The sequence below is a fragment of the Pan troglodytes genome, chromosome 15 (assembly GCF_028858775.2).
Source record: "Pan troglodytes isolate AG18354 chromosome 15, NHGRI_mPanTro3-v2.0_pri, whole genome shotgun sequence".
Taxonomy (NCBI): domain Eukaryota; kingdom Metazoa; phylum Chordata; class Mammalia; order Primates; family Hominidae; genus Pan; species Pan troglodytes.
The window spans coordinates 27,968,194-27,992,501 of record NC_072413.2 but is presented as its reverse complement, the minus strand read 5'-3'; the positions used below and the strand labels follow the sequence as shown (position 1 = coordinate 27,992,501).

The 24,308-nt window shown below is 36.7% G+C and overlaps 1 protein-coding gene across 4 annotated transcripts in view; it reads left to right on the top strand.

Annotated features, from left to right (window-relative positions):
• PRKD1 (protein kinase D1) overlaps positions 1–24,308 on the top strand; it is a 353,235-nt gene that overhangs the window by 182,717 nt on the left and 146,210 nt on the right. For all 4 annotated transcript variants that reach the window (XM_016925950.4, XM_024348689.3, XM_063792825.1 and 1 more), the window contains exon 2: positions 20,214–20,352. In XM_016925950.4, the coding sequence (XP_016781439.2) occupies positions 20,214–20,352 (139 nt within the window). The remainder of the gene's footprint in view (positions 1–20,213; positions 20,353–24,308) is intronic.

The following is a 24,308-nucleotide window of genomic DNA, read 5'->3' as shown; positions in this document are numbered from 1 at the left end:
TTCCCACAGTGGCACCAAAAATGAGAATTAGGCCCTCAGAGACCTGGAGGTTCCACACTGGGGAAGTGTGCTGCTTTAGTGTGAGTAGTCTCCCAAAGTCATCGTAAACATTTCAGTGCTCAAGTGTGTCTGAGCTGTAACCTCTGTAGGAAAGGAAATCCTGATTTCTAAAAATAAATACTGCTTTTATTTTAAGAGTCAAAGGGGAACAGACCGTCCCAGTAAATACAGGTCATTGAAATGTTTTAATTGTGGAATTGGAATAGGAAGAGAGATAATCTGTTCAAACCTATAGATAGTTAGATACCATTTTCTTAAAATGTCTCCAGATACAAGGAGCCTGAACCCTCCATTGATAAATCATTAGTCTGTTTCCAGTGTTGCTTTGGTTGATAATGTTTTAAAAAATGGGCTGGGTGCAGGTGGCTCACACCTGTAATCCAAGTGCTTTGGGAGGCCGAGGCAGGAGGATCATTGAGGCCAGATGTTTGAGACCAGCCTGGGCAACATAGTGAGACCCCCTGTCTCTACAATAATAATAATAATAATAATAATAATAATAATAATTAGTTGGGCATGGCGGCATGTGCCTGTAGTCCTAGCTACTCAGGAGGCTGAGGCAGGAGGATTGCTTGAGCCCAGGAGTTCAAGGTTGCAGTGAGCTATGATTGCACCATTGCACTCCAGCCTGGGTGATGCAGCAAGACTCTATCTCAAAAATAATAACAATAATGATTAACTAATTCCCTTAATACTTTGTGAGATAAAACAGCTCACATTGTGACTTATTCGTTCATTTATTGATTCAACAATGTATACTGAGCATGTACTGTGTACCAGACGCTGTTGTAGTCTCTTGGGATACAACAGTGACTAGGATGGAAAAAGTCCCCACTCTAATGGACCCATATTTGAGTTAAGAGACAGAATTCTTTTTTAAAAAGATAGATATATCATAGAAGTAGAGGTAGTGATGACTTATCTGATTAAAAGGAAGCAGGACAACAGATATGAGTAAGAGGAACTGTTATTTTCCTTGTGGATGGTCAGAGAAAGCCTCTCTAAGGAGGTGACACTTGAGCAGAATGAGGAATTAGCCATGTGAATGTAGAGGAAAAGCATATTGCAATCCTGGGGTGGTGGAGGAGCCACAAGCACAAAGGCCCTAAGGTGGAATTGCTTATTTGAAAAACAGTAATAAGGCCAGAGTGGAGGAAAAGAGGTAGAAGAAGATGAGGTGGCGATGTAATAGTTTGGATGAGAGCCTATGAGCTCTGGTTGACTTTGGGATGATTCTATGTGTGAAGGGAAGCTGTTGGAGGGCTTTGATCTGACACATGTTTAGAAGAATGACTCCATGCCAGGCACAGTGGCTATGGCTGTAATTCCAGCACTTTGGGAGGCCAAGGCGGATGGATCACCTGAGGCTAGGAATTCAAGACCAGCTTGGCAACATGGTAAAACCTTGTCTGTACTAAAAATACAAAAAAATTAGCTGGGCATGGTGGCGGGCACCTGTAATCCCAACTACTCGGGAGGCTGAAGCAGGATAATCACTTGAACCCGGGAAGTAGAGGCTACAGTGAGCTGAGATCACGCCATTGCACCCCAGCCTGGGCAAAAAGGGTGAAATTCTGTTTTGTTTTGTTTTTTTAATAAAAAGAATGATTCCAATTCCTCTTTGGAGAGTAGATTGCTGGGGGCAAGAGTAGGAGCAGGTGGCTTGTGCAGTTAATTCAGGTTTTGGAGAGGTTGTGGCTTGGACTAGGGAGACAGCAGTAGAGATGGTGACAAACTTTGGATTTGGAGTATATTGTGCTTTTAATGTACAGGCAACAAGATCTGTTGACAGATTAGATATGTGAGAGAGAAAAAGAAAATTCAAAGATAAATCCAGGGTTTCTAACTGAACAACTGGATGGCAGTGACATTTCTTGAGATGGGGAGCAGCAAAGAGGGGCAGTGGGGGCTGATAATTAAGAGTTCTGTTCTGAACATGTTAATATGTGATACCTTGTAGATACATCTCAGCAGAGATGGTGTATCAGTTAGATAGATGAGTCCGTGTTTTAAGGGGAGGCTCAATGATAGAGTTAGAAATTTGTGTCACCTGAGTATAAATGATATTTGAAGTCTGGAGACTGGATGAGATCCTTTAAGAGCGTGATGATAAACAGAGAAAATAAACTTTCTGAAGAGTGAGTCCTGAACACTCCAGCACCTATCTAGAGATTGGAAAGAAAAAGAGGGTTCAGTAAAAGTGACTAAAAAGTGATAGCCAGTCAAGTGGGAGGAAAGACAAAAGAATACACTATTCTGGAATCCAGAGAAGAAAGTGTGTTGTTTGAAAGAGGGAGTGATCCACTGGGTCACATGCTGCTGAAATGTCTGTGAGGAACTGAGAATTACCCATAGAAGCTGGCAATGTGAAGGGCATTGATTGGCAGTTTAAAGAGAGATATTTGAGAGTAGAGGTTGGGCAGACAGCCTGCCTGGAGTCGATTCAAGGGAGCGTGCATGCAGGAAACTCAGATCCTTCTTGTGAGGCGTATTTCTATAAATGGGGTGGAATCTGAAGTGCAATATATCTTGAATGTTTTGTCTGCAATCTGAATTTTGATTGTTGTGTTTGAAGTTTTGTGAGGCAAGATGTTCTGTTTCCTAACATGTTCTTGTCTCCACTAGTGAATTTTATGTTCTATGAATTTAGAGTGAGACATCAAAATTTTTTTTGGTTCTCTGCTTGGTTCTCTGTGTTCAAACTAGCTTTCTCTCTCTTTCTCCATATATATATAAAATACCATGTTTAATTCAAATGTTTCAGTTTTAATTTTTATATATACCCTTTCTCTCCCTTCCAGTGAAAAGGCATGTGAATTAGTGCAGTGACTGAATCTAGATGAAATGACACACTCATGCAGCTAGCCTCTTCTGCACTCCCAGTTTCTTCTAGAATACAATAAAGATTTTTGAGAACCTCTAGTTACCGGCCTATTCACAAGCTGAGATTTCTCAGGTACCTTGAGTGTAAACTAGATTTCCCTCAAGAAAAGTTTGTTCTGCCCTTTTTTAAAGGCAAAGAAACTCCTCTCAAAGTATCTTGCTTAAAACATTTCTCACTCTGACTCCTTTATAGTCTTGTGATTATAAGCAAATTGGACTACAGAAATATAAAGGGAGCAGGATGAAGAATGTCAGGATGTTAGCTTTTTGGGGATTGACTGTGACAATCCCATGAAACTCAAGAATTTTAGGCATATCTCAGACCTTCATGGGGGTAAGGGCTCTTTGTATTGTTTACTACTGTGTTCCCAGTTATCCAATAAAATGAAGATACAAACTTGTACTGAATAACTTATGTGACAAGGTATTTATCTAGCTCTCAGTAGGTAAGCTGCCATTGTTTCTCTAACAAAATTGAAGTTATTTCATATTAGCATAGATATATATTGATCAATTATATGCATGAAAAATGAAAGCGATTATTTTATGCATAGTCACAGTATAACATTTTACCTTGATATTCATTTTTTATGGTATCCTAAAGCAAAGAACATGAACACCTATAGATTTTTTTCCTCAATATCTCATTTTTTATTTCAGCCTTTCATGGGGTCAAGTGTAACTTGCTATTTTTTACTGTTCTTTAGATTTAGTCTTTGTAAATTATATCTGCCTTTAAGAGAGACAGCAACAGACCATTAGTCAGATTTGCTGGAAGTATGATACATTTCTCTATGACCTACTAACCTGAATCAAGATCCCAAACATCACAGATACGCATAGAACCTTTGCAGATACCCTTTTAATACAAGCATAGAAAGGTCTTTGTAGGCGAGTCCAAAATCTGCTATTGGCTGTCAGTTCAGCTGAGGACATCTGGCCACTTGGGAGTGAACGGAAAGACCAAAATAATAAACGTCACTAATGTTGGGGTGGCAGGTGGTTTTATTGTCTTTGGCTCTCCTTTCCTCTCCTACATACTACAGCATTTTTTTTCCAGAAGCCGTACAGCATTTTACAAGGGGAGAAGAAATTCTTTCCTATCTCAAGGAACATCAAAGTAAATGAGAGAAATTGTTTTGATTTTGATCCTTTAAATCAGATGCACTGTCCACTTATCAGTACAAAGAAGAAAGAAATACACCACTTCCTTGGGGATTTGGCTTTGGGAAATGAGATTTTTGTCCTTGGAACCAAAGGATCATTTGTAGCACAGTCAGAACAATGGAATTCCACTGAATCCATGCCAGCATCCAAATCTATGGCCCTTGCTTGATTCTAGCACAATACATGGAATTAATGTAAAAATGTCATAATATTAATAAAAGAAAGGGAGTTTTTTTTTTAAAAAAAATCAGTTTGTCACTGAATATAGGTTAATTTTGAGGAAAAACAAGATATATAGATATAATGAATATATGTGTCAGTAAAATTAACAAAATGGAAGTTAAGAAAACCTTAGTTTTTTGCCTTTTTAGTTTTTAGGACTTAGGTAGAGCCAATTAGAAATCATGTGGAGCTGTATTGAAGTTATAGAAGGCAAGCAGAAATTGCAGACCACTGAGTGTGCATGATGTATGTGTCTGTGTTGTTCCTTATCTGACGTTTTTTAACTAGAACAGAGTGGCCTAGAAGAACTTCTCAAGGTCATGGCTACTTAGAATAACAACAACGAACATATATAAAGCATTTGCTATGAGTCTGGGCCAATAGTAATTACTTTACATATGTTGGTTCATCTAATCTCTGCAGTGGTTCTGGGAGGTAGTCAATGAAGTAATAAACATACAAACAAGTATAAGTATATATGCAAGTATATACACATGACATATGTCATATATGGATACCTAAACGTGTAAAATATAGAAATATGATTGAGAGGCAAGTTTGTAAACATTAATTATGATAATATTCATGGTGAACTTTATTTTTTAATTTTTATTTTAGGTTCCAGGGTACATGTGCAGATTTGTTATATAGGTAAACTCATGTTATGAAAGTTTGTTGTATAAACAATTTTATCACCCAGGTACTAAGCCTAGTACCTAATCGTTATTTTTTTTCTGCTCCTCTACCTCCTCCTACCCTCCACCCTCAATTAGGCCCCAGTAATGTCTGTTGTTCCTTTCTTTGTATCCCTAAGTTCTCATCATTTAGCTCCCGCTTATAAGTGAGAAGATGTGGTATTTGGTTTTCTGTTCCTGTGTTAGTTTGCTAAGGATAATGTCCTGCAGCTCCATCCATGGTCCTGCAAAAGACATGACCTCATTCTTTTTAATGACTGCATCATATTCTGTGGTGTATATGTACCACATTTTTAAAAATCCAGTCTGTTATAGGTGGCCATTTAGGTTGATTCCATGTTTTTGCTATTGTGAATAGTGCTGCAGTGAACATTCATGTGCATGTGTCTTTATGTGGTTGAACGTTTTATAGTCCTCTAGGCATATACCCAGTAATGGGATTGCTGGGTCAAATAGTAGAATTGAAGATAGCCAGGAACAGATGCTACAAAGCTCATTAAATCATTTACTTTGGTTTTATTCAAAATCCAAAAGCCTGGGTCCAGGGCTTTCTGGTAAAGAAAAGTGCTCAGGGATTTCAGTTCTGAATCACTGTTTGCTGGATATTTGGCCATTCTTTCTGTCTTTCCTTTCTAAGAGAAGCAGAACTGAGAGGAAAGATCAAGGAGTAAAATTCAAGAGACTAGCTCTTAGCTATTATTCTGGCACTACCTACCACTGTGACCTTGAAAATATTCCTTAATATGTTCTGGACATCAACTTACTCATCTCTAAAATGAGTTTTTCTTCTCTAAAGTTAATGATTCTTAACTTTTGGTTAAACTTTTTTAGTTGCTGTCATAGCCTTCATTTTGTTCAGTACCTGTGTCCATTATTTTTAATTTGTTAAAGTAATAAACATTTAGCCTTTATGAAATATAAAAATCTTCATTGTGCTATAGTGACAGTTTTATTCAGAGTGAGACAAATAGTGTGAAGTGTGAAGTACATTTTTTTCATTTCCAAGCTGCACATCCACACGCCTAATTACTGTTGTGTGAATAATTTCAAAGTGTCTACTAAGACTTCTAATAGCTATCACTAACTAGTAATCTGTCAAGGTATAATGCAAGATAATATGTTTTTACACAACAATAGTGAGGCTCTCATTAATTATTACCTCCTGTAATTGCTTGATATGAACATTTACTTTAAAACTTAAAAATTATATACAACAAAATAATGATTTAAACTACCTCCAGGAAGTCTATACACAGAAATTGCTGCATTAGAGTTAATGATTTATTAAGTCATATCTTATTGCTTTTATCTTAATAGATGACATGTTATTCAAATTAAAATAAAAGAAGGTTTTTGCCAACTATTAAGTATCTCACTGAGTCACATATCCCTTAAAGAGAAACCTGTAGTTTATTAGACTTCTTTAGCAATACTTGATACAAAACATCAATATATTTATATGCCCAAGGAAGGAGGATTTATAGTCTAGCTTTATTCCCCAAAGGTTAAGCGAGTTCCAGTTATATGTGTATTTCTATATTTTGTAGGACAACAAACTTTAGAATCTCATAGCCAAAATCTGCCATTTCACATTCAAAACTTTAATTTCAAAAGATTCCAGGCAGACTTTTCTTTAATTAGATATATTCCTTTTTGTCTTAGATATCTTTTCCCATTTATTTTATTTTATTTTTGCTGTAATTCAAATAGAGGGGATAAAGTTAAGGTACAAATTTAAAATTATGAAGGAAAACAGTTTTTTAAACAATCAGATTTTGAACTCAATAGAAAGGAGAGTGGCTAAAAAAAAAGAGAGATCTAAGCAGAAGATAGCCTATGGGTCAGATTCTAGCCCTGCCTTTAGAAAAACAGAGTGGAATAAATTAAAGTCTTGTCTTGAATGAGAAAAGGAAGTTATTTTGTCAATACAGTGTAGAGAAGAAGACTAACCGGAGTGACTTTTGTGTTTCTAAATTTGGACCTTGAAGATTTCTGAAGTTGGTAGACACCTGGTGTTAGGCATTCCTTTACAAAAGAAGCATTGGGGCCACACAGTGGCTCATGCCTGTACTCCCAGCACTTTGGGAGGCCAAAGCTGGAGGATCACTTGAAGCAAGGAGTTTAAGATCAGCCTGGCCAACATGGTGAAACCCTGTCTCTACTAAAAATACAAAAAGTAGTCAGGCATGGTGGCACACACCTATAATACCAGCTACTCCAGAGGCTGAGGCAGAAGAATCTCTCACTTCAACCTGGGAAGTGGAAGTTGCACTGAGCCAAGATTGCGGCGTCACTGCACTCCAGCTTGGGCAACAGAGTGAGACTCTGTCTCCAAAAAAAAAAAAAAAGAAAAAAGAAAGAGAGACAGAGAGAAAGAAAGAGAGAAAGAAAGAAAGAAGGAAGGAAGGAAAGGAAGGAAGGAAGGAAGGAAGGAAAGAAGGAAAGAAAAAGAAAGAAGCATTGGGCTTGTGGAGCAGAAGGTTACGTGATTGCAGGTGCTAGTGTGAAACAAAGAACTACAGAAGGAGCATTACAAGGTGTGTGATTTTTCTGAGTTATCTGCATTTGAACAGCATGCCCGTGGCTCAGAAAATAACAAAGTAAAATGGGTTAAAAAATAAAAAAAGGTAAAAGATTTTAAGTAATACTTTATGAAAATAGGTATTACAGATTTATCTTCACAAATCAGATTTTCTGGACAGAGACCTCAGTAATTCAACCAAGAATCTAAAGTGTAAGTTGACACTAGGAGAGATAGCGAAGCCCTATCTTCGATGGTGGTTTTTAATTATTGTATGATAGAACATCATTCATTTTCTGCCTACTTTGGCAGGGAGTGGTGGTGGTTGGGAATTGGCATAAGTGAAGGAGGGAGGGAGAAAGGTGAAAGAAAGGGAGGGAAAAGGAAAGTCTTTTTTTTATTTTTCTGGTTTCTGTTTCTTAAGATTACATTCAGAAACTAGACACATAGCTATGTGGTCACAGTGTGCAATTCTTTTTCATGTTCCTCCTTTTGAGGATATAAAATCACTAAATAAAAGCCTGTACCCAAACTTGAAGAAATTTCAGAAATATGTCTCCAAATAATACTGGATTATTCACTTTCTCTTTTCTTCCTTTCATTTATACTTTATAATGTGGTTTCTAAATGGAACTCTAGTGTTAATGCTATTGGTGGGCTTAAACCACCCCATACATTTTTTGTTGTTACAACTATATTGCTACATACGTGATAATCACCCAGTTCAATAAGTATTTGTTGTCTTTTCCTTGATATACTTAAATCTCTATAGTCTGGTGTTAGATGATTTTTTAAAAATTTTAAGGGTGATTAAAAAGGGGATGGTTTTATTTCCTGGGCAGAAGTTAATAATACAAGTTTATGATTGCTGTCTTGGTTCTCTCAAATGATCCAGTAGACCTCAGGATCTACCGCTTTCAGAACAACTTTGGACTGTCCCTTACAGCTGAATGCTAGAACCACTCCACCAAGGGAGCTAAGAGACATTATCACTCAATTTTTTAGGCACTCTTGTTAGAACACTTGATCACACGATGTGTCCTTATCATCCACCTACTCCTGGGACACAACACTTAAGTTGTGTTTCGGCTATATTCGAAAGTGAAAGTACCTTTTAAATTTCTTTGCTCATTAAGGGGGTGCAGTCATGTCACTAATTATTGAGGAAAGGAAGAGTTTTTGGAAAATGACTTGAGAATCATATTTAATGAGAAGGTTGCAATATTCAACTGCCTGATGTATTCCATTATTGACCAGAATAATTTAATTTCAGGACTTTTATTGAATCCTCACCTTTTAGCAAAAGTAAACTGGCAGAGTATTTTCATTTCCTAATTGGGCCATGTCTCTCTTTCCGTTTTGTTCCACTTGACTGAGTCATGGATTAATTTGTTTCTGGTATAGCTTGCCTTTTGTGATTGGCCCAACTATGGAAAAGCACCCTTTGTTCCTTAGGTTTCCCGTTGGCCAGGTCACATTTCAGCTACTCATTAAAACATGTATTTATTCTACTCTGGAGCACATTGTCTGGCCAACCATGAATTTATAGTGAAATGTAACAGTAAATTGTGCTCTGTGGTCAAAAATGCCAAATGATACACACAGCAGCATAAAGGTTTCCAGCATAGGGTAGAATTAAAGAGCTTAGGACCAGTGCCTGGATTGTTGGCCATATTTTCACAGTGGCCAGTTTTGTTAGATTCAAACTTGGAGAGAGCTTGAAATCACTTATCTCAGATGTTTGCACTCACGACCACAAAGCCTCTGAGAAACACAGAACTGATCTTGTAATAAGCTCCAGCTGAGTTTACAAGCCTCTGAGCCTTTCTGAAAGCCTGTTTAGTTTAATGAGGGTTTTCAGATTTCAAAGCTCACACACCTTCACATAAAAACAGATGATTATGACCAAATTAGGGAATGTTGTTCTCTGAGTGTGTTCCCCCAATATCTTCTCTTTTCAGTTGTCAGGCATTGTTTCAGTACACTTTTCGCCTTCCAGACATCATTTTAAAGTACGATTTTGCTAAGTTTTATTGTATATAGTTTCTATTTAGGCAGAATGTTATGTTCAATAAAACGGATTTTTCTCTTAACAGTTGAAGACCAATATGCATATTTTTATCCAGTAATAAAAGGAACAATCTAGAAAAATGTAAACCTTCAGCTTCTGCTACCGTGACAACTGTCCTAAGAGGCTAGGTCTCCACGTTCACATGTGTGACCTACTTCGTAGGGCTCTACAACCTGTTTCTGAATGGCTTGAAGGGAAAGAGCCATGTCTATGAAACAGATGGATATAGGAGAGAGAATATTCATACTTTAGTCATTTTGATATTGCAGATTACCTTTATGATCACTTATAACACTATCTTCATTGAAAAATATAGTGTTTAAATGATAGCTTTAATATGTGCAGCATATTTTGGTATTATTCTACCTAATTTTTTTAATGTCTTCTCAGCCACCCTTATAAAGAAACATAATAACAATTAGGATTTGAGGCATTCAAGCCTTACTTGAACACCAAATTATTTATTACATTTTAACCATCGTTTTACAAAGAGGCATCACACAAAATGTGAGGTTCAAATGTCAGCAGTACAGAAACAGAGAGAAATGAAATATAGAGGGGTTCTTGAAGAAAGAGGCATGTGAATGAGACCAGATGGCACTGGAATGGTGCTGAGCTGGTAGAACCCTTGCCTCCTAAGCCTCTTGAGTTTTCCCACCTGACTCTTGCATCACACAAGCAAATTGACAACACATGAGTTAGAAGTCTTTATAAAGTTGAGCTGTTATTCAGGGAAATGGTTTGCTGTTTCATCTTTCTCTCCAGCTATTATTTTCTTACACGCCCCAGCCCAAACACTAAATCCCTTGAATTTTTCCTCTACTCTTTACATCAGAATTAGCTACCCAAGGTTTAGGAAAGGATATGGAAAGAGGATCTGTGTCTTAATTACAGTCCTGCATTTTAATAAGTATTTGTTTTCTAATCAGGGACAACCTTATAACTGTTAATTAAAGTTCCACCCACTGTAGCTCAAACTGGAGCCTGAGAGTTATATGATAATTCATACATTTTGTATTTTTATTTCATTTTATTGCTTATCCTAAAAATGCACTCTTACCAGTTATGGAGATTACCTTTTTCTTTCACTTTTCTTGTAAAATGCAGTTTACATAGAATTAAATAGTCAAAATATTAAGTAGACAATATTACTATTCTCTATTTTAAAAGTGCATGAGGAGTAACTGGTTTGAGACATGCCCTCTTGCTCTAAACAAATAGGAAAACAATACAAAATTTATAAAATACTGTTTTAGACATTGGCCAACACACCGTGCAGTAATGTGATCCCTCAGAAAAGGGAAACAAACAAGGTAAGTACTACAAACACCTGAGCTTCCTGCCTAGCAGCAGGACAGGAGTGTAGTATAGAAAGGGAGAACCCAAGCAGAGCCTAATTGTCTCGCTGCTTAAAGAAGACAGAGATAAGAGCTCAGGGAGGCCAAGCCAACAGGATTTTGGGGGAATAATAATGGAAAGGTTGGACTTATACAAAGAAAGAGCTCCAGAAATCTGTGTAAGGATCTGGTTTAGTATTTGACTGAATACAAATCTGTGCATGCATAGGGTAGAACTCTAAAGCAGGAGAAAGAGCAGTTGTTGGTAAGCTGTGACATGCCCACTTCCTAGGGCTCTCATAGGGCTGAGAGACATTCGCGTTTCTATCAAGCAAATAGGAGAAAGTTCACCAAACACTTGGGAGAATATTTAGAGATGTTCAAAGAATCGTTAGTACTAGGAATGAACTATCCCCAGAACAAAGACTGCTATAGAGCTGTCCTAACAAAGCTTAAACATAGGCCTTGAAAGGATAAAACTGATCTGCAATTAACTTAATGTTCTGCCAAGACGAATGTCAATATCCATTTAAAAAAGGCAACAAAGTCCAACTGCTCATATTAATTTATAATATCTGGCATCTAATTTACACATATAAAAAAGCAGGAGGCTGGGCGCAGTGGCTCACACCCGTAATACCAGCACTTTGGGAGGCCAAGGCGGGTGGATCATGAGGTCAGGAGTTTGAGACCAGCCTGGCCAATATGGTGAAACCCCGTCTCTACTAAAAATACAAAAATTAGCCAGGCGTGTGGTGGGCACCTGTAATCCCAGCTACTCGGGAGGCTGAGGCAGGAGAATTGCTTGAACCTGGGAGGCGGAGGTTGCAGTGAGCCAAGATCGCGCCATTGCACTCCAGCCTGAGCGACAGAACTAGACTCCGACTCAAAAAAAAAAAAAAAAAAAAAAAAAAGGCAGGAAAGTATGACTCAAAACCAGAATGTGAACAGTTAATGGAAACAGACCAGAAATGGTAAAGGTGATAGACTTGATGGAAAAATAAATCAAGGATTTAAATGAAAACATGAACATACTTAGGAGAGAAATGGAACACATATAAAATAACCAAACACAGCTTTTAGAACTGAAAAATATAATATTTATATGAAAAGTTTACTGGGTATATATGGTTAGGCTTTGTGTCCCCAACCAAATCTCATCTTGAATTGTAATCCCCATAATCCCCATGTGTCAAGGGGATTATCTGGTGGAGGTAATTTAATCATGGAGGCAGTTTCTCCCATGCTATTCTCATGATAGTGAGTTCTTATGAGATCTAATGATTTTATAAGGGTTCTTCCCTTCACTCAGCACTTCTCCTTCCTGCAGCCTTGTGAAGATGGTGTCTTGCCTTCCCCTTCACCTTTACCATGATTGTAAGTTTCCTGAGGCCTCCCAAGCCATGCTGAACTGAGTCAATTAAACCTCTTTTCTTTAGAAATTAACCAGCCTCAGGTATTTCTTTATAGCAGCATGAGAACCGACTAATAGCATATATTTAAATGGCAGATTAGACATCACAGTAGAAAATATCAGTGAACTGGCCGGGCGCGGTAGCTCACTCCTGTAATCCCAGCACTTGGAGGCCGAGGTGGGTGGATCACGAGGCCAGGAGATGGAGATCATCCTGGCTAACACGGTGAAAACCCGTCTCTACTAAAAATACAAAAAATTAGCCAGGTGTGGTGGCGGGCGCCTGTAGTCTCAGCTACTTGGAAGGCTGAGGTAGGAGAATGGCTTGAACCTGGGAGGCGGAGCTTGCAGTGAGCCGAGATTGCGCCACTGCACTCCAGCCTGGGCGGCAGAGCGAGACTCCATCTCAAAAAAAAAAATAAAAATAAAATAAATAAAAAGAGAAAAGAAAATATCAGTGAACTCATAGCAATGGAAATTATCCAAACTGAACCTCCCCTAAAGACAAAAACAATGGTGAAAATTTTCTAAATGTCATGAAATGTATAAATCTATAGTTCAAAGCACAGTGAACCTCAACCAAGATAAACTGAAAAAAAAAAACAACACTTCAAGGCACATCACTATCAAATTGTTTAAAGTCACTGATGAAGATTTAAACTGTGAAATAATTAGGGAAGAAAAAACATTGCATACAGGGGAACAGATAACACATACTTCTCATCAGAAATAATTCAAAGCAGGAGACAAGGGAATTACATTTTAAAGAGCTAAAAACATTAACATACAACTCTATATACAACAAAAATAGCTTTCCAAAAAAAGATGAGATAAAAACTTTCAGAGAGAAAATCTGAGAAAAGTGTTTGCCATCCAGCTTTTATGAAATACTAAAGAAAATTCATCAGATGGAAGAAAGTGATACCATGTGAAACCTTGGCTCTATACAAATCCATGAAGAGTGACAGAAATAGTAAAATTAGATACTTTTTTATTTTAAAAATTATTTTAAAGGTAATTATTTAAAGCAAAAAATACCATTCTATTTTGGTTTTTCTAACATTTGTGTATGTAAAAGACATAGAAAAATGGCATAAAGGCAGGAAGAGGAGAAATGGAAATATACAGCTTTAAGGTCATTGTGTTTTGTGTGAAATAGGATAATTATACAAATAAACCAGGAGAGAAGATAAAAAGAAGTATCAACAAATAATATCAAATAATATAGAAAAGGAAAAAAAGTAACAAAAAAAAGATGTAACAAACAGAAAAAAATTGGTAAGCTAGTATCCTTAATTGCATATACATTAAAATATAAATGATAGAAACAACTTAAAAGGTAAGGATTGTTGGTCGAGCGCAGTGGCTCACGCCTGTAATCCCAGCACTTTGGGAGGCCAAGGTGAGTGGATCACCTGAGGTCAGGAGTTCGAGACCAGCCTGGCCAACATGGAGAAACCCCATCTCTACTAAAAATACAAAAATTAGCTGGGTGTACTGTGTACGTCTGCCATCCCAACTACTCGGCAGGCAGAGGCAGGAGAATCACTTGAACCCAGGAGTTGGAGGTTGCCATAAGCCAAGATCGTACCATTGCAATCCAGCCTGGGCGCCAGAGTGAGATGCGGTCTCAAAAAAAAAAAAAAAAAAAGTAGAGATTGTCAGACTGCACAAAAAGATGAGGTAGTCATATATATGTGTGTACAACAACTTTATAAAGACACAGGGATTTAAAGAATCACAACATAGTACCATGGAAACATTAATTCTAAGAAGTTTAAAATGGTTATATGTTCATGAAGGACAAGAAATAATGCCAGATATAAAGAGGGACACCACATATTATGAAATGGATAAATTCTTCAAGAAAATGTACCAAGTTTCATTGTTTATACACCTAACAGCAGAGCTTCAGAATACTTAAAGCAAATAATAGAATTGAAAGGAAAAAGAGAAAAAATCCACAAGTATATGTGAAGACATCAATATTTCTTTCTCATTAATTTATAGAACAAACAGAAAATTATTAAGCAAATAGAAAATCTGAAAAACTATCAGTCAACTTAATCTAATGGATATTTATAGAACTTGCCACCCAACAACAGCAGAATACACATTATTTTCAAATGCACATAGAATATTCACCAAGTTTGACCTCCTGGGCCATAAAACGTCTTAGGAAATGTAAAAGTGTCAAATTTATGCAAAGTAGGATTTGGACCTTAGCAGAATTAAATGAGGAATTAAGAACATAAAGATATCTGGAAAAATCTCTGAGTATTTGGAAATTTCACAACACTCTTCTGAATAACCCATGGGTTAAAGAGAAATTCACAAGGGAATTTAGACTACATATATTTAAAATTAATTAATGGTTTTAGTTGACAAAACTTATGTATATTTACCATATACAACATCATGTTTTGAACTATGTATACATTGTGGAATGGCTACATCAAGGTAGTTAACATATGCATACCTCACTTACTTACCTTTTTTTTGTGGTAAGTACACTTAAATTTTTCTATTATCTTAGTGACTTTCAAAAATACAATATAATATTATTATCTATAGTCACCTCATTATACAATAGATATCTTGAACTTATTCCTCCTAACTTAAATTTTATATCCTTTTTCCAACATCACTGACCATTTCTCACCCACCGCTTAGCCCCAGTAACCACTGTTCTACTCTCTGCTTTTATGCATTCAGGTTTTTTAGATTCCACATATGGTAGATGTTTTTATGTGCCTGGCTTATTTCACTTAACGTATTATTCTCCAGGTTTAATCATGTCCAGAATGTTAATATTTCTTTCTAAGGTTGAGTGGTATTCCATTCTGTATCAATACACCACATTTTCTATATATATTTATTCATTGATGGACACTAAGGTTGATTTCATATCTTGGCTATTGTGAATAATGCTGCAGTGAACATGGGAATGCAGTTTTCTCTTTGAGATCCTCACTTCAATTCCTCCGGATATTCCTTATGGATACCCAGAAGTCAGATTGCTGGATCATATGGTAGTTATATTTTTAGTTTTTTGAAGAACCTCCATACTGTTTTTATAGTGGCTGTACCTATTTGCATTCCCCAGAGTGTACAGGGTTCTCTTTTCTCCATATTTTCATCAATACTTGTTATCTGTTCATTTTGTTTTTATAGTAGCCATTTTGACAGGGTTGAGGTAATATCTCATTGTGTTTTTAATTTGCACTTCTCTGAATGGTGATGTTGAGCAATTTTTCGTATACGTGTTGTCCATTTATGTGTCTTCTTTTGAGAAATGTCTATTTTTCATATACCTATTGGCCATTAGTACATCTTCTTTTGAGACATGTCTATTCAGATCCTTTGCCTATTTCTTAATTGGACTATTTGTTTTCTTGCTATTGAGTTGTTCCACAGGTGGTCTCTTCACTCTGTTGATTGTTTCCTTTGCTGTGCAGAGGCTTTTTAGTTTGATGTCTTAACGTTTGTCTATATTTGCTTTTTTTTGTTTGTGCTTTTGGGGTCATATAAAAAAATCATTGCCCATACCAATGTCATGGAGTTGTCTCCACATCTTCTAGTAATTTTATAGTTTTAGGTCTTATCTTTATGTCTGTAATCTGTTTTGAGTTTGTTTTTATATATGGTATGATAGAAAATATTTTGAATTGAAAGAAAATAAAGACACAGCTTTTTCAAAATTTGTGAAATATTGCTGAAGTATTTATTGCATTAAATGGTCATATTAAACTAAGTCTCAAATGTCTCAAATCAATAATACAAGCTTCCACTATAAGAATCTAGGAAGAAAAGAACAAATTAAAGTTAAGTTAAAGAATGGAAATAATAAAGATAGGAAAAGAAATCCATGAAACTAAGTATAGAAAAATAATAGAGAAATTCCATGAAACAAATGCTGGTTCATTACAAGAGAAATTGATAAAATTGACAAGTTTGTTACCAGACCAAACAAAAAAGAAAGGATATAAGAAATTAATGAAGAGACATCACTACAAACTGGATAGTCATTAAAAGGGTGGTAAGGGAATCACATGAATAACTTTATGCCAAGAAACTTGACAACTTGAATGAAATGGATACCTTTCTGAAAATAAACAAACTGCCAAAAGTCACTTAAGAGGAAATTGAAGTCTAAAGTGTACTATACAGATATTGAATATGAAGTTTTAAGTCCTCCAGCAAAGGAAAATCTGGGCTTAACATGGCTTCAGCAGAGAATTCTACCAAACATTTAAGGAAGATATAATACCAAGTCTGTACAAATCTTCCAGAATATGCCAAAAAATGAATCTGAATCCATATATTTTGCCCTATTCAAAACTTACCTTGAAGTAGATCATAGACTCAAATGTAAAATTTTAAACAATGCAATTTGTAGAATACAATATAGGAGAAAATTTGGTTATGCAAGGATTTATTAGCAAAAGCGTGGTCTATAAAGAAATACATGATAGAGTGGGCTTTTTATAAATTCACAACTTTTTGTAGAAATCAACAAAGCATTTCTAAAATGTATATGGAAATTCAGTGGTCCTATATCCGAAACAATCTTGAAAGGGAAAAGACATTGGAAGGCTCTCACTACCTGAATTTCAGGCTTAAGATAAAGCTACAATAATAAATATAATGTGGTGTTATGTTTATTAAGGATAGACATACAGCTCAAACATGAATTTATCATATCACCCAACAATGCTGCTTCTGGGTATTTACCCACAAGAAATGGAAGCATGTACCCACTGAAACACTTGTACATAATGTTCATTGCATTTTTATTTGTAATAGCTGCAAACTGGAAAAAAAAGACTACAATGTCCATTTGTGGGTGAACTGATAAACAATTATGCTAGATCCATTTAATGAAATACTAATAAGTAATAAAAGGAGAAAGAACCCAAATGTATGTATGAATGAATCTCAAAAACTTTATAATAAGCCAAAAAAGCCAGCCAGAAAAGAGTACATATAACATATTTTATGATTTCATTTACATGAAATTCTATGTCAGACAAGGTAAACTAGGGTGACACAAAGTAGATCTGTGCCTGAGGTTAACATTGTTGGTTGCATAGATTGCAATAAAACTTTTGGGGTTGATGAAAATGTCTCATGGCTTGATTGTGATTTTGGTTATATGGGTAGTTATATTTGTCAAGACTCATAGATTTATCCACTTATATCAATTTATTTCATGTAATTTATTCTTCAATGAAGTTGATTTTTAAAATAGTGCATGAGGTATCCATTGTTTTTTAAAGTGAAGAAAATGTTATTTTTATTTTCCCTTTGTTTCCTTGTGCTCTAATAGTATTATTGGAGATATTTCTTTTTTTTATTATTATACTTTAAGTTTTAGGGTACATGTGCACAATATGAAGGTTAGTTACATATGTATACATGTGACATGCTGGTGCGCTGCACCCACTAACTCGTCATCTAGCATTAGGTATGTCTCCCAGTGCTATCCCTCCCCCCTCCCCCCACCCCACAACAGTCCCCAGAGTGTGATGTTCCCCTTCCTGTGTCCATGCGTTCTCATTGTTCAATTCCCACCTATGAGTGAGAATATGCGGTGTTTGGTTTTTTGTTCTTGCGATAGTTTACTGAGAATGATGATTTCCAATTTCATCCATGTCCCTACAAAGGACATGAACTCATCATTTTTTATGGCTGCATAGTATTCCATGGTGTATATGTGCCACATTTTCTTAATCCAGTCTATCATTGTTGGACATTTGGGTTGGTTCCAAGTCTTTGCCAGAACAGAGCCCTCAGAAATAATGCCGCATATCTACAACTATCTGATCTTTGACAAACCTGAGAAAAACAAGCAATGGGGAAAGGATTCCCTATTTAATAAATGGTGCTGGGAAAACTGGCTAGCCATATGTAGAAAGCTGAAACTGGATCCCTTCCTTACACCTTATACAAAAATCAATTCAAGATGGATTAAAGACTTAAACGTTAGACCTAAAACCATAAAAACCCTAGAAGAAAACCTAGGCATTACCATTCAGGACATAGGCACGGGCAAGGACTTCATGTCTAAAACACCAAAAGCAATGGCAACAAAAGCCAAAATTGACCAATGGGATCTAATTAAACTAAAGAGCTTCTGCACAGCAAAAGAAACTACCGTCAGAGTGAACAGGCAACCCACAAAATGGGAGAAGATTTTCGCAACCTACTCATCTGACAAAGGGCTAATATCCGGAATATACAATGAACTCAAACAAATTTACAAGAAAAAACCCCATCAAAAAGTGGGCGAAGGACATGAACAGATGCTTCTCAAAAGAAGACATTTATGCAGCCAAAAGACACATGAAAAAATGCTCACCATCACTGGCCATCAGAGAAATGCAAATCAAAGCCACAATGAGATATCATCTCACACCAGTTAGAATGGCAATCATTAAAAAGTCAGGAAACAACAGGTGCTGGAGAGGATGTGGAGAAACAGGAACACTTTTACACTGTTGGTGGGACTGTAAACTAGTTCAACCATTGTGGAAGTCAGTGTGGCGATTCCTCAGGGATCTAGAACTAGAAATGCCATTTGACCCTGTCATTCCATTACTGGGTATATACCCAAAGGACTATTGGAGATATTTCTAAAAAAAATAAAGTGAACTAAGTTTTTTTTTTTCTTTTAGTTAGCACACTGGAAGCAGTGACATCATTTCAGCTGTTGTGTTTTTTTTTTTTTAAGGAAGTTAACTTTACTAAGTGACATGCAGAAATAGTTTTAAGCCTGGTCATCAGCACTAAGAGCAATAAGATGTTCTCATTATATTTATTTTTAGTTCATACACAAAATGATTCATGTGAATTTAACCCCTAATTCTAAGACTAAGAAAAAGAAAGAGAGGTTTATAATGTATTGTTTTTATCTCCAGCAGGTATTAGATTCTGGACATTTCTCCCCGACAGTAGCTTCTTAAGGTCCACCTGTATTGACATAAGTGTCAGATCTGTCATCAGTTCCAGGATGAAGAAAGATAATTTTCTTTTTCCCTGAGTTTGCATCTTTTCCCACTACATTACAAATGTCAATTTATGGCAGAAATAGCATTCTTTAATAATTATGTGAAAAAGTCATTACAAGAAAAGGGCCCTTTTCATATAATAAATTAGCCTAGGTTGTTTGCTTTAACAGAAACCCTCCATGCTGTGCAGATGGACCTTTTCTTACACTGCTCATGAGATTGTAGATTGACAGACTGCATGAAAACCGCGTGGAATGCAGTAGGGGCAGCAGCAGAAGGGAGAGGTGGGTTGCCTCCCCTGATCTCCTGATCAAAGGATCTAGATAATGCTACTACTCACATACAGAATATGTTTAGATTTATTGAGGCGTCTCTTATTTTTGAATATGCCAAAACAGATAGACCCAGTTTTTTGCAAACAAATTGCCATTATTATGTGTAATAGAATTGGAATAAAGCGACTCCCATTTTTTATGTTATTGGATTGCTGTAAATCATCTGAAAGTGCACACCTCTTCCCACCTATATTTCTTAACCACTTTACTGCCAGAACTTATTTAAATCTTATCTCATATTCTCTTGTTTTCTTGCTGTCTAATTAGAAAACCACTTGACCATTACTGCCCCTGTGATCTATGTGATTTCTTTCCTTCTGATTTGGAGTCTTCCCAATATCAACTCTACCATTTATTTATTTTTTAATTTTAAAATATTTTAATGATCTAGATACTTTGAACTTTTCTAATTAGCTTGTATTTGTGCCCTGAAATATTTAAAACAAAATATTTGGAAGGATTTTGACATTTACACTCTCGTGGTATTTGTATTTGCAGTTCCCTGAATGTGGTTTCTACGGAATGTATGATAAGATCCTGCTTTTTCGCCATGACCCTACCTCTGAAAACATCCTTCAGCTGGTGAAAACGGCCAGTGATATCCAGGAAGGCGATCTTATTGAAGTGGTCTTGTCAGGTAGTATACTTTTATACCTTTTCTTTATCCGTAGATTAGAAGTTGTATTTGAAGAATTCTTGGGCATATGTTTTTAAGGAAACATAAAAAGCATATCTCAAACTCAGCTCCAAGAGAAGATGTTGGAGCTCTGTCCACATGAAAAAGGGAAACAAAAGGTTTCCCTTTAATTGGCTGTGTCCACACCCAGTACTGCTCCAATCACGTCTCTTGACTTAAGGCTTCCTCCCAGCCCCCTCTCAGCTCTAGCAACATACAGATGGCGTCATTCAGCACCTTGAATCATTTGGACAGCAGCAAAAGCAAACAAGAAACTCACCAACAGTGAAGCTAAATTAGCTGTCAGGGCTGCAATTGTACAGAATGTGTGGAAGCCAAGAAATAACACCAGGGCTAAGAAGCCTTTGACTTGCTAAGGTCAAAAGTCCAGTAGCTATGAGGTAAGCCAAGACCAAGGAGGAAGCCAGAGCCCAGGAGTTAGAGAAGGTCAGGTCATGCCATGTGACGCTAGTTAACTCAGTCCCTGAGAAATGGCTACATTTGCCTCTGCTCACATTTTTTATTTCTTGTTTAGGATTTAGCAGTTAGTAATAGGACTGTGCCTAACCAAACAGAAAAAAAGGAATGTATTTAACCTTTTTAAAAAGCACCAGAGAACAACAGCTAGAGTGGAGATCCTTACAATGATACTCAATGCAATGATAATGTATCCAAATTTTTATTGTTTATTTTTGTTAAAAAGAGAATAATTATTGAGAAACTTGGATTGCCTTGCTCTTTTCTCCTCTCATGCCTTCTTTGTTTACCATCTCTTTGAATAAAAGAAGTCCAGTAGCATGACAGAGTCTCAACTTTATTTCCTCAAGTTCCTCAACTTGTTCAGAGCCCAGTACTTGGATGCACTGATTATAATTCAATTTATCTTTGTTTTATTCACTTTGCTTTGATTCAGTCTAGTTCTCTTTTTTATCTTTATTGGTTGCCTACAGTTGTGTGAGATCCTGGGATTGCCACAATTTCATTGGGTAGATGGATCCTATAAAACAACTTTTTTGCTAGATAAAGGTAATTATTTTTCTGTTGCCTGCACCTGACCTCTCAAAACTACGGACTAGACATGTTGTTTTCTAAGTTTCCTGTTTCTGAACACTAAATTAATTATTCAGGGAAATCATGCACTGGATCAGTTCTTGCCATAATTCATATTAAACTCACAGCCAGGCTGCTTTGTAAATAATGTAATGTTTTATGAGTCCTTTTGCCTTGTGTCAATGTCCAGAAATATATGAGGACTTTTAAAATTGCATTTCTAAATATAATGTATTATTCTTTCCATTTTACTTTTGTTATCAAGCACTTTAGAGTAGTAGCAGACAGATTGAATGCAACCTGTGTGTGGGTGTATTTATGTAGGAGAGGAGTGCTTATTTGCATGTTATCCCAGCATTAATGAGCCAGACCTGCTCTTTCCTCGTGTTGACCTGATGTAGCCCTCTAGAATTCCCTTGCTGCATGAGAACAGCATTCTGCTTTTCCTCTCCCATCTTTGCAAATTGAGAACTTCATTGTCATATGCCCCACCTCCCCTGCTGTCCACCCTTTATGTTCCATGTCTCCTGTTTTCCTGGCCACAGTTGTTGAGAGGGCATTTAAGAGAAGCCCATTTCCTTACCTGCTTTCCCAGCACCAGACTCCAGAAGGGCTCCCTTACTCTTACCAGCTATTTTGCTGGAATTTAAAAGGAGCTATTCTCTAACAGTTTAATTCTAGTTTTGAACGACATAGTGCCATTTTCCCAATGTCACTGACCCTTTAAATTGTTCAGTTATGTATATCAATTACACACACACACACACACACACGCACACTCAAATTATGTTTAGATCTCCTGCGCTTACCTATAACCATCGGCAGCAGTATTCTCCCAGCTCCTCTCCCACTCTATTGCTTAGCATTGTGATTTGCTCAATAAATGTTTATGTTTACAATAGTTTTTTAAACCATCCCACCCCTTTGTATTACAACCCTGTTTCTTACCCATATCTCTTATCTCTTTTCCCTTAGCCTTTTTAGGCCCGAGTCTATTGTGATCAAATGCCTGATGTTCCTTTCTTTTTCCCGGTCTTTATGTCTTCCTTGCATCCTGACTCTCCTGAAGGTGATGCCCCATTTCCAAGAGGCTTTGCCTCTTATTTTCCTCCACTCTTAGTTGAGGAGTTGAGTGATATGGCCGTCTTCTAATTTCCCATTGCCATTTAATTATTCACAATAGCAAAGACTTGGAACCAACCCAAATGTCCAACAATGATAGACTGGATTAAGAAAATGTGGCACATATACACCATGGAATACTATGCAGCCATAAAAAATGATGAGTTCATGTCCTTTGTAGGGACATGGATGAAACTGGAAAACATCATTCTCAGTAAACTATCGCAGGAACAAAAAACCAAACACCGCATATTCTCACTCATAGGTGGGAATTGAACAATGAGATCACATGGACACAGGAAGGGGAATATCACACTCTGGGGACTGTTGTGGGGTGGGGGGAGGGGGGAGGGATAGCATTGGGAGATATACCTAATGCTAGATGACGAGTTAGTGGGTGCAGTGCACCAGCATGGCACATGTATACATATGTAACTAACCTGCACAATGTGCACATGTACCCTAAAACTTAAAGTATAAAAAAAAAATTATCCAAAAAAAAATTATTTATGTCACCTTCTTTGCAGTGAAGTGATTTATTTTCCTTGAAGACTCATTTCCATTTAAGTATGGCAATAATTGTTGTCAGATTCCTAATTTTACTTTCCATTTTAAGCACCCATTCATCCTTGGTTTTGTTAACATACATATTTATGATTCTTCAGATTCCTTATTATTTATTTTTATTATCAGTCACCCATGGTGCCATTCCTGACTTCACCAATAAGACAAGGCTCCAGCTTCAAAATCTCCACTTGGTAGCACTCCTCTTCTCCTACTCTAGCCTGTCCATCTTGTCCATCTCTACCAAGTGCACATTCCTGTTCCCTGTCTTTTTCACTGTATTTTAATCACTAACTCCCTACCATTTTTGACCATATTTTTCTATTTCTTTTTTCTCCACATAGCATGTGACTTATTATATTCATGTCTTACACCACATTTTGATGGAGTTTCAATGACTTTGTGTACCCGGGCAGGGCCTGCAATACCTGTTAGTAATCTGAATTACTTTACCACCCATTTTTGCCATTCTTTTCCTGAGCCACATAGGACACACAGTTCCCAGCCTACCTGACTAAATGCAGATCCAACTTTCACCTGGCCTAACTATTGTTCAGCAATCTTTCCCCCACCTCTTCCTTTTGTTATCCATAGATATGAGGTTCTCAATAAATATGTATGAGTTCACTTATTAACTACTGGCTATGAGAATAAAGTTACTACATATACACCATTTTGTAAAAATATCGATTTGTTGTAAAATATTATTTCTAGATATATCCTCAAAAATAAACTGAACTTCAAGTCTTCTTGCTATGCATTCTTTTGGCCCACATAAGAGAAATTAGGGCCTATCAAGTGACTAGGATTGTACCATGTTATAATTTGTGGCAAGGCGAGTGATAGCAGCAAGGACACTTCAGGCCATAGGTGCAGGGGAGCTTGGATTACATACTCATTCCTGACCTAGTCCCTGAAGAGGACACGAAGGGTGCTGCATTTTCCTTCTGAAGCCTGTAGTTTTACTGTTAAGTTTTATTTATCCAAACTTTCTTTTTCCTTATCACAAATTAAATTTTACTCTGTAGTTTGATGTAAACATAACCTGGTTGTTTTTATATTTAACTAACAATCTACCAGCAGGAACATTTTCTGACATAGGACTGCAGTAAAAATGAGAGAAAAAATAGGGAAAAATTTCAAGGTTAATTTTGTTTCTTCAGACAACATCAAGATTTTTT